This window comes from Plecotus auritus (assembly GCF_963455305.1).
Source record: "Plecotus auritus genome assembly, chromosome: 12".
Classification (NCBI taxonomy): Eukaryota; Metazoa; Chordata; class Mammalia; order Chiroptera; family Vespertilionidae; genus Plecotus; species Plecotus auritus.
In genome coordinates, this window is record NC_137778.1 from 14,530,745 (window position 1) to 14,543,659 (window position 12,915).

The window sequence follows — 12,915 nt, forward strand, 5'->3', positions numbered from 1 at the left end:
GTAATATGCATTTAAGGTTCCTCTGTGTCTTTATGGCGTGGAAGCTCACTTTGTAGCACTGAATAATAAATATGTCATTGTCTGGATGTACCACAGTTTATCATACATTCAAATACTGAAACACATCTTGGTTGTTTCCAAATCCTGGCAATTATCAATAAAGCTGTTATAAACATCTGTGTGCTTATTTCTTTTTATGCATTATAATCTCAACACAAAAGATGTAATGTGGTAGCACTGCTGGCTTCAAATTTCACTAATCTAATAAAGAATGTAATTAATCTTGAAATATTATATATAAACTAGAGGCCCAGTGCACAAATTCGTGTATGGGTGGGGTCCTTCAGCCAGGCCGGCCTGATCGGTGCCGTCTTGCCCAGTCCCAATTGGGGCCGATGGGGCCGGCTGGCCGGGGAAGGACTGCGGGAGGGCTCCAGGGCATGTCCGGCCCTCTCGCCCAGTCCCGATCTGCTGGACCCCAGCAGTAAGTTAACCTACCAGTTGGAGCATCTGCCCCCTGGTGGTCAGTATGTGTCAAAGCAAATGGTTGAGCGGTTGGGTTGGATACTTAGCATATTACGCTTCTATTATATAGGATGTTACATTCAGCTTAGGAATAACGTTCTAAAAACTAAATGAATTTCCTTGTAATATCTTTCAGATGGATTTTATAGGCAAGTGAATCAAATCAGTGGTGCTCACAATACCTTAGACAAGCAAACCCCTTCAAAACCTAAGAAGAAACAGAATTCAAAAGGACTTGCTCCTTCTGTGGTAAGGTTTTATAGCTGTATACACATGTGCAGATCTTAACAGTGGAATAGAAACTCATGTTAGGGAATTTGTTGGGCATAAAAATAGGAGCTGTAGATTAAGTGAGTGAGAATCTTCATTTCCTCTTTATATCAGTGGGGTTTTTGTTAATGCTAATTCAATACCTACAGTAATGGTTTTCAAAACCAAGTTTGCAACAGAGGAACCTGGGAAGCATATTAAAAATCCAGCTTCCTAAGCCTCATCCCTAGGGTTTCCATGCACACACTTATCTACAGCATAATGTGATTCCCTAGGAAAGGGGCAGTAGTTTGAAGAAGTATATTAAGTACTATGATATAGTTTCTGTTGGGAAGGAATCCCTGTTGTTTTCATATAGTACCTTTCTAGCATCTGATAGTCAAAGTTCAAACAATGCCCAGAATACATCTTTTTTCTTAAAAAAATAAGTCACCATTGCTCTTACTTTAGTGTGTTTATTTTTCTAATACTCCTGGTCTGTAGGATCCAACTTAATATTTTGGGGGGAGGTATGGTTGTTAAAACAGGACTTAAAATTGAATACCATGAACAGGGCACAAGCAAGAATGGAAACTAGCAGGGTTAGCATGAGGTCTTCGGAGGTTAGATGATAGTTGAAGTTAAAATGAGTAATATTTCAGACATTTAATCAGATTCTGAGCCAAGAAAACCTGTTAACAGCAATTAGGTAAAAACCTCAGTTGATCACCTTTAAATTTTTCAGAGCATGTAATCATCTTTTATCAGTAATTCTTTGATTACTCTTATATGATAATCTAGGTAAAAATCTAGGTAGACGGTGATATTTCATAGATGAAACAGGCACAGGAAAGTTAAGTGAATTTCCTAAGGATACACAGCTTATTAGTAGGTCTGATTCTAAGTAGAGCCAGTAGGCTTAAACAAGTTAAATATTATTAAATAACCAATATGTTTCTTAAGTGTAAGTCAACGTAATTTCCTAGCTAAAATTACTTCTTGGTCAGCACTGATTAGGATTATTAGAAAGGGAAGATTTAGTATAACTCAGAATTTGGGAGAAAAAAAGCCATTTTAGCACCAGGTTCTTGATGGTGAAGATTGTGCTATCCACAATAGGATTTACTCCTTTTCTTTTTCTTCTTTGTATTATTAGGATTCCCAGCAGAGTGTTACTGTGGTCCTCTTTCAAGATGAGAATACATTAGTCTCAGCAGGAGCTGTGGATGGGTAAGAACTTTATTTCTGGGTTCTTTTGATAAAGTCTCTTTCATGAACTGTGATGGGGAAGTTACCTAGTCCCATTATAATTGAATATGTGCGCTTTTAACTTTCAACGTAGTGAATACCCAGCTGAGAAGAGGACCTGCAGATCACACTGGAAAATATCTAGTTAGGACTCTTCCTTAAATAATTAAGTGAGATAATACATGTATTTACACTTAGCACATATGAACAATATTGGCTGCTCCTATTATAGGTATCTTGTTTATCTATGAAGTATAATTTAGTCAGTAATTCTTATTTGAGAAGTAAAATTGCTACTATCTTAGATTTATCTTCTCAGGTTTAGTAATAGCCTAAAAGAAGAAATCTGATTTTGGGCATTTCTGGGAGTGCTTGTAACTAGATTAATATAATAAGGCCTGATGACTTTCAATTCACATACCTGCCATCCATGATTGGTCTGAATTTTTAGCTTCAGATAATTTTGTGGTACTTCTTGATTGGTTGCTTTGTTCAAATATAACTTATTTGAGTATAGGGACTCTCTTTTGTAAGCCCCTGTCTTTGTCCCCTTATTTGCTCATTGTATCTCCCAACACATCTTCCCTTCAAAAAAACAACTTAGCCCAGCCAATGTGGCTCAATGGTTGAGTGTCAGCCTATGAACCAGGAGGTCATGGTTCGATTCCTGGTCAGGGCACATGCTGGGGTTTCAGGCTTGATCCCCAGTAGGAGGCATGCAGGAGGCAGCCAATCAATGATTCTCTTTCATCATTTATGTTTCTATTTCTCTCTCCCGCTCCTTTCCTCTCTGAAATCAATGAAAATACATTTTTTTTAAAAAGATCATGACTTTTAGGGTTTCCATTGTGTTTGTTGTCCTCTGGACACTAAAACTCTTTCTTTTGTGGACCAAAGTCTGAAGCACAAATGAAGCATTATCTAAAGGTTATCAGTTGTGCTTGTGAATGGATGTGAGAACTTGCTCTGTTTGTTTCCAAGGATACTGCCCTGCTACAAGCTTGTGTTTTCAAATAGCCTACAAACTAGATGTAGACGTTAAGACAATAATCACAATTGATGAAATGAAAAAATACTTTATTTCACAGGAAAATTTGTTTGGATTACTTAAGGAGTTACATATAGAGATATAACCTTATGGACAAAGTTTGTTACTTATGCTGTCAAAGGTTACATGCAGAGTGTTAAAAGCTTAGGAAATGGTTTTTTTTCTGCAAACAATGAAACAATGACTATCAGCAGCTAACCTGCATCTTCCTTTTCCGCTCCCTTGATGTAAATTCAAGGTAACCCATCACTGGGTCAGATCACATCTGTTTCCGTTATGCCAGAATTGTAAGCCTGATACTAGAAAAAACAGTATGAGACATTTCAGTCTGTTTCCCAATGAGATAACCTAACTGTACCTGGTTCGTGTGCCAGAGGTGTTAGATTAAAAGTCATTTCTCGTTAAATATAGTTGAAACTGGTTAGGGTTGGAGAAGGACTACCAAATAACTATCTCTTTACATTGATTTTTAGGGTAATTAAAATATGGGATTTACGTAAGAATTATACTGCTTATCGACAAGAACCTATAGCATCCAAGTATTTCCTATACCCAGGTAGCAGCACTCGAAAATTAGGTAAGCCTTTTTATAGACTGGAGGACTTTTTGGAAGGACTTTTCGGGGAATGTAAGTTTTTGTTAAAACTTTAAAATAAATATCAAGCTCGTTTTCAGCAACATAGACTTGAAAAACTCTAATATATGTGGTTCTATCTTTTTGGAGTTCAAAAAATAAAAACAAGAATATTTTTGGTTTGCATATATATTTTAGAGAAAAAGAATTTTAGTGATTTTTTTTGTAAAATGATCATTTGGCCTCAGCATTTTTACCTCATTTCTACTCATTGTCACCAGGTCATGCTAACTAGAGTTCCTTTTTCCAGGATACTCAAGTCTGATTTTGGATTCTACTGGCTCTACTTTATTTGCTAACTGCACAGATGACAACATCTACATGTTTAATATGACTGGATTAAAGACTTCTCCTGGTAAGATCTTAGTCATTCAAATTCTTACCCAGAAACTAATACAGTCTTTTTTGTTAATGACAATTTGATATTGGTTCTTTTCCAAGCCAAATTTATTATTAAGTCTTATGAGGATTTTAGGATCTTTGATTAGTTCTACTGATGAATTATCTCGTGGGACAGAGAAGGATGTTCTGCTCAGTTTTTGTTCTGTTTGGGGGTTGTTCATTAAATTAGGGGGCTGAATTTTTTAATCCCCCACAATAATTCTTACCAGCCTTCTCAATATTGGACAGTTGCCTCTTTTATGTTTTCCTTATCCTCACCCTTTTTATACTTCAAGACAATTAAAAGTAAAATCTGATATTTAAAGCTGATAAGTAACATTTTTAAAAAGAAACCAGTTTCTTAAGCATACACTAAGAGGGTTATTTGGGTTACATAATTTCTAGAACATGACTAATTGCTTAAGCAAGCTACACATTAGTAACCTGCTTTTTCTTACAGACTTTGAATTCTATAACCAATCCTCAGATCTACCCAGTTCCCACTAAAGTAAGATGTGCTGATAAATAAATCTCAAAATAGTATATAATTAGCAGGGCTCTTAATAGAAGTTTCCAAAGACTGCCCCCAAAGCCATTATTAGGATTTCGTATCTGTTGCAGCATTACAGTTGGTATTGCCAATGCTCTGAAATAGGTCTAAACAAGAACAAGAATATTTGGGAAAGGAAAGAGTTTTTGTAACTAATTGTGCTATTTTCCTGAATGGAATCCGAACTTACACAACTTCTAATTTAGTTATCATTTTGTTATACTGTGGGTGAAAAGGAACCTTGAGTTCAGATTATCCTTCTGCAATCAAACAGATATGTCCAAGGCTACTTTACTAACAATTTAGCAACCTTTTTTACTCTGTTCCTAAGATAATTTAATTGGCTGTCATAAATAGAACAATATAGATATAGATATTATGTTTCTTTAAAATTGAGTAACAAATAGATGTGTGTATGCATGGCACATATGGTAATTGCTTGCTTTTTTCAAAACTTCAGAAAGGGTCCTGGGCTCAATATTTGTTCTCCCATACTTTTTTTTAATTATTATTTTTTTAAATATATTTTTATTGATTTTAGAGAGAGAGGAAGGGAAGAGGGATAGAGAGATAGAAACATCAATGGGAAAGAAACATCCACGATCGACTATCTCTTGCACGCCCCCTACTGGGGATTGAGCCCACAACCTGGGCATGTGCCCCAGTTGGGAATCGAACCAGTGACCTCTTGGTTCATGGGTGGAAGCTCAATCACTTAGCAACACTGGCCAGGCTACTCTCCCATACTTTTAATTCACAATATTTTATTATACTAAGTGATATTCATAAGGATGACTCTGAAGTACTTTAGTGAGGCATTTTAAGAGCCCAAATCATCAAAGAAAAGTTAAATTGACCCCAATATAGGTTTCAGAAGGATTTTTTGCATGGTTTGAAACATTAATAGTGTACTTTATGCTAGTCTTACACCAGCAGAGGGCAATAAATACTTATAGGTTTAGTGGGAAATTTGGTCTGTAGTGTTCTATTCATAGTTTAGAGTTGAGAAAGATGAATGGTTACACTTTTGGAGTTGTAATCTGAATAAAGGAGCCTGTTTATTTTTGGGGAATTTATTTCTTGTTAGGGAGGTTATTAGGCTGATTTTTTTTTTCCCCAAAGGGGACTTTATTGGCTTCCAGAAAGTCAATCTTAGTTCCTTTAAACTGTCTGGTCGTATCTGAGTCTCTCCAATATGACATTTTAATCAAATCCTTGGTAATATAGCCAACGTTTCCAATTGTGTCCTGTTACAAAGAGAACAGATTCTTAGAGAAAGTATGTAAATAACTATATTGCATGGAAATAAGAATACTCACTAAGATTTTCCAAATTTTGTAGGGATCAGGGAGGAAGAAAAAGATGTTTCGATTTTGCTTAGAAAGGTATAGTTTACCAAATTGCTGTGGGTCATAGGTAGGTCAAGAGGAGAAAAACATGTCCTTATATCTGAAAAACAAAGATTAAAGAACCAACAGTATTTCAAATAAGTCATGAAAATTATCATCTTCATTAGTTCATTTAGTCTCATGTAGTTCTTGTTGATCTTGATTTTTTTGTTAGCAGTTTTATGAAGCCATCAATTTCTCCATTAGAAATCTACATATTCTTACCCAATTCAATAGCATGATCTGAAAGTTATTAGAACCCTGTATTCCAAAGTACTTTCCATGAATTTCTTTGAAGATAAAACACATTTTGCAAAAGCGTCAGAGTGAAACAATGACTGTTTGTGACAAAAGACTTAAAATATCATAGTTAAAGATCTGATTATCATGCAGTTGACAGGGAAATTTGCTTATTTCTGTAGCACACATTTTAAAATGCAACTAGAGCTGCACTTTTCCCAAGTAGAATTATATCACCATGACATTATTTTAGAAATTACATGTAATTTTTAGAACATTTATTATATTAATAACATTCACCTATGCAATATAAGTTAAGAAGGCTTACTTAGCATGACTTATTTGGCAATGTTTCCCATATAATTTAACATTCCAAATAAGCCTAATTAGTTTGATATCGCCTAATTAGTTTGATATCTCCCTTTTTATAAAAAGAGAACAAATCTTTTGAAATGTTTTAGGGACCCTCTGAAAAATTAGTTGAAATAAAAAAGACTTCATTTAGAATTTGATTATGGGAAGTCTGTCAAAACTTAAAAGTTTAAAATAATCAAAAAGGCTCATAGGTCACTGTGAAACAATACTTAGCTATTCATTTAACCATGATGACAAAGATTTTGCAGGCAAATTCAGAAAGTTAAATACTTGGAATCAAAAACTCTTATAATCAAAAACCTGATAAAACATTATAGGAGATTATTTAGATAAAACATAAAATTCCTACTTTTTAGGTAGATTACTCAAAGGTTAAAAAAAAAAAGCCATTCATAATCTCTTTATCAAGAGCAGACCAAAAGTCCAATAACACTTCTGAGAAAATCGAATTCTAATTTTTCATCAGCTTACTTTTGATATTAAAACACATTTACTTAATTAAATTTTATCTCTATGTTAGCCAGCTTGACCATGTATGAAATTCTTTTCTTTTTTTATTGATTTCAGAGATGGAGGGAGAGGGAGAAATAGAAATATCAATGATGAGAATCATTGATCGGCTTCTTCCTGTACGCCCCCTAGTGGGGATCGAACCCGCAACCCGGAACCTTTCAGTCCACTGGCCAACGCTCTGTCCAGTAAACCAAACTGACCAGGGCAAAACTCTTTTCTTAAGATTCCTTTTTCACAAACCTTCTCTAATTTACTTTTTTACATTGAAATTTTGTCCTATGCTTTTCCCCTCTCTTTTTAAAACCGGGCTTTAAGATAAAATTACTTTCTTTTCTCTTAACAAAATACATTTTCATTTCTTATACCATTTTTCTTTTTCAACTGAAAATACAAATCTTATTTTCCTTACATACTAGGATGTTTCCCTGATTATTTTAGTAGCTTTAACTACATACGTTAATTAGAATTTTCAACCCTTAGAAACCTTAATTTCTAGTGAAAACTAAGAAGTAAGCAATTGTGGACTATTATACTGGTGTTTTTTATTCGCAAACTATGAACCCATTCCATAATTTCTAGAAACATATTTGTTCATAGTATAGTCTTTTACTAAAGCACAAAAACACAGTTTATTAACAGACCCAAACAGTAGATCTATAATATGTGTAGCTGAAATGATTCATATCCTGCTTAACTTCACAGTGAAAGTGCTTAATGTAGAGAGTATTTGATATGTAGGCTTTTTCTTGAAAAGGTATAAATAGAAAAGTATTTTTCTAGTTTTATTCTAGCAAAAGGAAGGGATTTCTGTGAGCACTAATGGAAGCTGTTTTACTGTGTTGTGACCTGGAGTTCACCATTAAAAGGGTCACCCAAGCAGAGTCATGGAGTTTATTTGGTTATTAATTATTCTCGGCACATCCTATGCAATATATCTAAATTGAATTATGGTAACAGATAAAATTGTAGATTGATATGAAGCTTATGTATCATCCATTATCGGTATATAAACAATACACTTGAATGACAGCTGTATATGTTTCTTAATTATTTCCTTCTGTCAGAAGATTGGAGTGGAAATTTGTTTCCTGCCTAAATGTTTTCTTAAAGTCTCCAAAACTTTTTTTTTTTTTCAATTTTCTAATGTTCTGATGCTGGATACTTCAAATTTTGGTCTCCTTAGGATAGAAGAACCTATCAAGCACAATATGCGAGACTGGATTACTTGCCCTTTTACCATGTACAGTGAGAAGGCTAACACTAAAAGCCTAACCTAACCTAGTTGGAGTATCTTACATATGAACATACAGTTTACCACAATAGCAACTTTTACTGTTCAGCCTATTTCAAGTGCTAGGTTAAAAAGATTACCTTATCCCTGATAAGCTATCTATAAATCTTAACTCTTTTTTACTGATTTTTACCTATTCGTGCAACAGATGTTTGAAGATCTCTATTCAAAGCACCGTAAGGATAGTGAGGAAAGAATAAGATAGGGAATTTATCCTCAAAAGATCAAAAGTCTAAGAGAAAGATCAGTGCGTTGTGTAATGGGGAAAGCCATGCCCTGAGGTAGGGAGAGAGGATCTATAAAGGCACTTAACTGAAAAATTGGACATCGGCTCTATTTTTGTCCTTTAAGAATGTTTTTCACTACTTCCCTGTAGTCAGCTCCATACCGAGTATTTGGGTTCAGATCATGAGATTGGATGTAATATAATATGGAATTTCCTTTATTTTCTGACATTGTCCAGTTTTGGTGAATGTAGCTTGACCATCTGCTTCAGTAGTCAATACACTGATTTTTTTCCCATCTGGCAGTGGCTGTCTTCAATGGACATCAGAACTCTACCTTTTATATTAAATCCAGTCTTAGTCCAGATGACCAGTTTTTAATCAGTGGCTCAAGTGATGAAGCTGCCTACATCTGGAAGGTAAGTTGCTAAATTTCCCCCACAAATGTGAAAATAAAGTATTCTTGCAAATACTTCTTTTTTTCCAGGAAGAGGTAAGTTTATTATAAACACATAAATGATTAACCTTTTCTACTTCAGATGTTTAGTAAAAGTTGCTTCCTGCCTTTTAATATAGCCAAAACTTCACTCTGTTGTCACAAAATACATCACACTTTCATGGCCAGAGCTTCTCAGAAATTGACAATCTGTATCCTCCTATAGTTTCAGATTATCCAGAAATTGAGAATTCAGAACACTGTAAAGAACTTGAATTACTTTGTCCTGCTTCCTGGAAAAACATACTTGGCTGCTTTTCTGCCCTTTGTTTTCAAACTCCAATTCAAACTACGTGGAGTATTTTAATCTCTAGGATTCAGTCTATACCCAAATCAGCCATAAAACCTTGCACAAAACACTCAAAAATAATTGTATAGTAATTGTGTTCTTTATTCTCTAGTCTTAAAAGTGGTTTAATCTTCAGGCTACTAAAATAAATGTGGCTTAATTGCATTATTTAAATTTTTTTGATTTTACAGATTTCTCATTTCTGCTCCACAAACATATATGTGTGTATGTGTGTGTATGTATGTATGTATATATATATATATATATATATATATATATATATATTATTTTTAGAATATGTGGTTCTAAAATGACTACTGTAAGCTAGGAAATTTAAAGCTATTCATTTGAAGTCCAATGGAGAAAATTGAAATGTTACACTCAAATAGCACTTGCTGACCACTGAAAAGTGGCTCTTGTGGTAATAATTAATTATAGAAATGTCTGGGAGTTTAAGAGAGACGAGCATTGAGGCATTGTTTTCCTAGGGCTAGAAATTAATTATCTTCTAGGTTGCCCTGGAATTTCATAAATGTCCTTGACATTGGTGAATTGAATGATCAGAGTTCACACATTTTGGGTTTTAGAGTCATAATGTCCAAAACTTTATAGGTCCATAAGTTCAATATTACCAAATCTTTTCTCAAGAGAAATTATATTATTTTTAGTCCTGCCAACCTCTAGGAAGTCATTATCTTTATTCTTTTAAGACAGCGATAGAACCTTTCAGGTATGAAGCATAATTCATCAACTTAATTTCATATGATCCTGGGGGGAGTACTAAAAATGATTTCTCTATATATCTAGAGTTGCAAAAATGCAAACACCTTATCAAAAGCTTTTAGTAACAATATCCTAGATGGTCACATGGTGGAGATATTGTTCTGTCCAAGATGCTTTTGTATTTGGCTTGTCTCTTTTTCTACAATATATTTCTTTTATTTGTTGTATTTTTAAGTGAAAATTTGTTTATGAAACATATATTTGAGACCCCCATCTTGTGATAAAACTTTTCACCTAGCTTTTTATCTATGAAACTTTTCGGACTTGAGCTTTAAACTTTAACAATATGTGTCACTAGCATTAATATTTCTGTCTTATATTTTAAATTTTGAGTTTCAAATTAGATCTTATGTGTCTTATTTTACTTTCTTTTTGTTTTTCCTTTCTCCTTCTCTCACTTTCTTACCTACATTTATTTTCTCTCTAACTTTGGCTCCCAACTTAGTAAGATTTTATTCCTACCAAAATCTTATCTTTTTAAGTTTCTTATTTCTTAAAAAAAAAAAAAAATTCAGACACACCAAAAAGCATAATAAAGGATTATCAAAAAAATACTTATGCCCTGATCATTTTAAAAAATAATTTAAAGTAAGTTTCTTAGTTACACACATAATTAAGATACAAATAATCGTTTTATTGGCAATTCTTACAAAGTTACTCCCTAGCCCACTTCACTAGTACAAAGGCCTTTTTTGTGGTGGTGGTGGTGGTGGTGGTGGTTGTTTCTGAGAATGAGGGTTGAGGAATGCTCCCCCTCTTTAAAGACATAGAGTAAAATTATTTGGCTATTGTTAGTAACCCATTTTCAGATATCTAATTAATGGCTATCATATATATGGGCGACTTTCTGAATTCCTAGGCTGGGTCACATGTTAGTACTGAATGACGTGGGTCAGACATGATGTTCTCCTGCCTGTCCACACATAACTCAGCGTGCAAGCAATGATATTTGAGATCCTGGCAAGCTTACTGCACCTAAAATTGTATTAGCCTAGTGGGGTGGCTCAGTTTTTCTTTTCCATGATAAAACAAGGTGGTTGAGATTTTAAGAGAAAATTTCACACAAGCCAAGTATCCAGCCTGTTAGGTTGTCTATAACTCTGCTACATTTCCAAAAGTCTAATTCTTTCAAGTGTTGGTATTTTTTCTACACTAAAAATTCTGTGGGCATAAGAAGACAGTGAAACAAGGAAGTGTTAGATCTTGAGATGTAAGAGAATGGCCTTTTCATTCTCACCACTGCTCAGCAAATGGAAGATGTAATATAAACTCTTTGATACTAACATCCAAGACTTAAAAATAAAAAGATTTAATATGGTATTTTTTCTTTGTAATTTCCTACCCCTTGTCCCACTGTCACCCTTACTCCCTCCTTCTCTGGTTCATTTCTGATATAGCGACTGAATAGTATTGAAGTGGTTATAAATAAACTGATTTGGCACAGTCATTGTACCGCTGACTGGTGAAACATTGAGCCTGACACTTTAGGAAGTGTAAATGATCTCATGGCAGAAATGAAGATTATATTTGGTTTCTCACTGGGCAGAGTAAGGAGATTTTTTGAGGATGGGTGCTGATCTTTTTTGCATGTTTAAGTATATAAATGTTTTATGAGGTCTGTAGGTTAGAGCCAGTTACTACTAGAAGTACCTTCATAGTTCTGGGAGTTTAACTTTGGAATTCTTATGTTTTTATAACAAGTGGAATATGTAAGAGGACAATTTTCTATGTTTTGACCATCCCAGAATGCATAGATGTAAATGTCTTTTGGACTTACTGGTCTCCTCTTTTTAAAAGTAGAGGAAGGCTTTAAAAAAAAAAATCATGTAATTATGGTAATGTTTTTATAATAATGAAGTGACAATAAATAAAAATTTATTTGAATAAAAATGAAGGATTTAAAAGCCACTGAGTTTTATTCAAGGAAACTAATCTTCCTTGAAGCATACCATACTAGGATAATCCTAACCTGCATTCATAAATTCATATTGGACATTAGTTCTTATTTCAATTCACAACATGCCCTTCCCTCCACTTTTCTTATTTAGATAGACTTCATATAAAATTCCCCATGTTAGTCATTTTTTTGTGTACATTTCAGTAATTTTGAGTATAATCACAATACTATGCAACTATCACCACCATCTCATTTCCAAACATTTTTATTGCTCCAGAAACTCCATACCCTTTACTACTCACCTGCCCCTGGCAACCACTAACCTATGTTCTGTGTATGGATTTGCCTATTCTGGACATTTAATATAAATGGAATCATACAATATGTAATCTTTTATATTTGAGTTCTTTCACTTAACATGTTCTTTTTTTAAATATATTTTTATTGATTTCAGAGAAGGGAGAGGGAGAGAGAAATAGAAACGTCATTGATGAAAGAGAATCATTGATTGGCTGCCTCCTGCACACCCCCCACTGGGGATTGAGCCCGCAACCCCAAATTGAACCCAGGACCTTTTGGTCCTCAGGCCAGTGCTCTATCCAATGAGCCAATCCACTTAGCATGTTTTTAAGATTTATCATTGTTATTGCATGTATCAGTACGTCATTCCTTTTTATGGCTGAATATTCCATTGTATAGCTAGTAAACATTTTGTTTATCCATTCATCTATTGGTAGACATTGGACTTATTCTACTCTGGCTTTATGAATAAAACTATGAATAT

At 34.2% G+C, this 12,915-nt stretch overlaps 1 protein-coding gene across 2 annotated transcripts in view; it reads left to right on the forward strand.

Moving 5' to 3' along the window:
• The window catches only part of DTL (denticleless E3 ubiquitin protein ligase homolog), a gene marked incomplete at its 5' end in the record, with an annotated part of 41,216 nt that overhangs the window by 11,428 nt on the left and 16,873 nt on the right, over nucleotides 1–12,915 (forward strand). For both annotated transcript variants that reach the window (XM_080648064.1, XM_080648065.1), the window contains 5 exons: nucleotides 662–774; nucleotides 1,931–2,004; nucleotides 3,544–3,647; nucleotides 3,955–4,059; nucleotides 8,973–9,085. In XM_080648064.1, coding sequence (XP_080504190.1) covers nucleotides 662–774; nucleotides 1,931–2,004; nucleotides 3,544–3,647; nucleotides 3,955–4,059; nucleotides 8,973–9,085 — 509 coding nt within the window. The remainder of the gene's footprint in view (nucleotides 1–661; nucleotides 775–1,930; nucleotides 2,005–3,543; nucleotides 3,648–3,954; nucleotides 4,060–8,972; nucleotides 9,086–12,915) is intronic.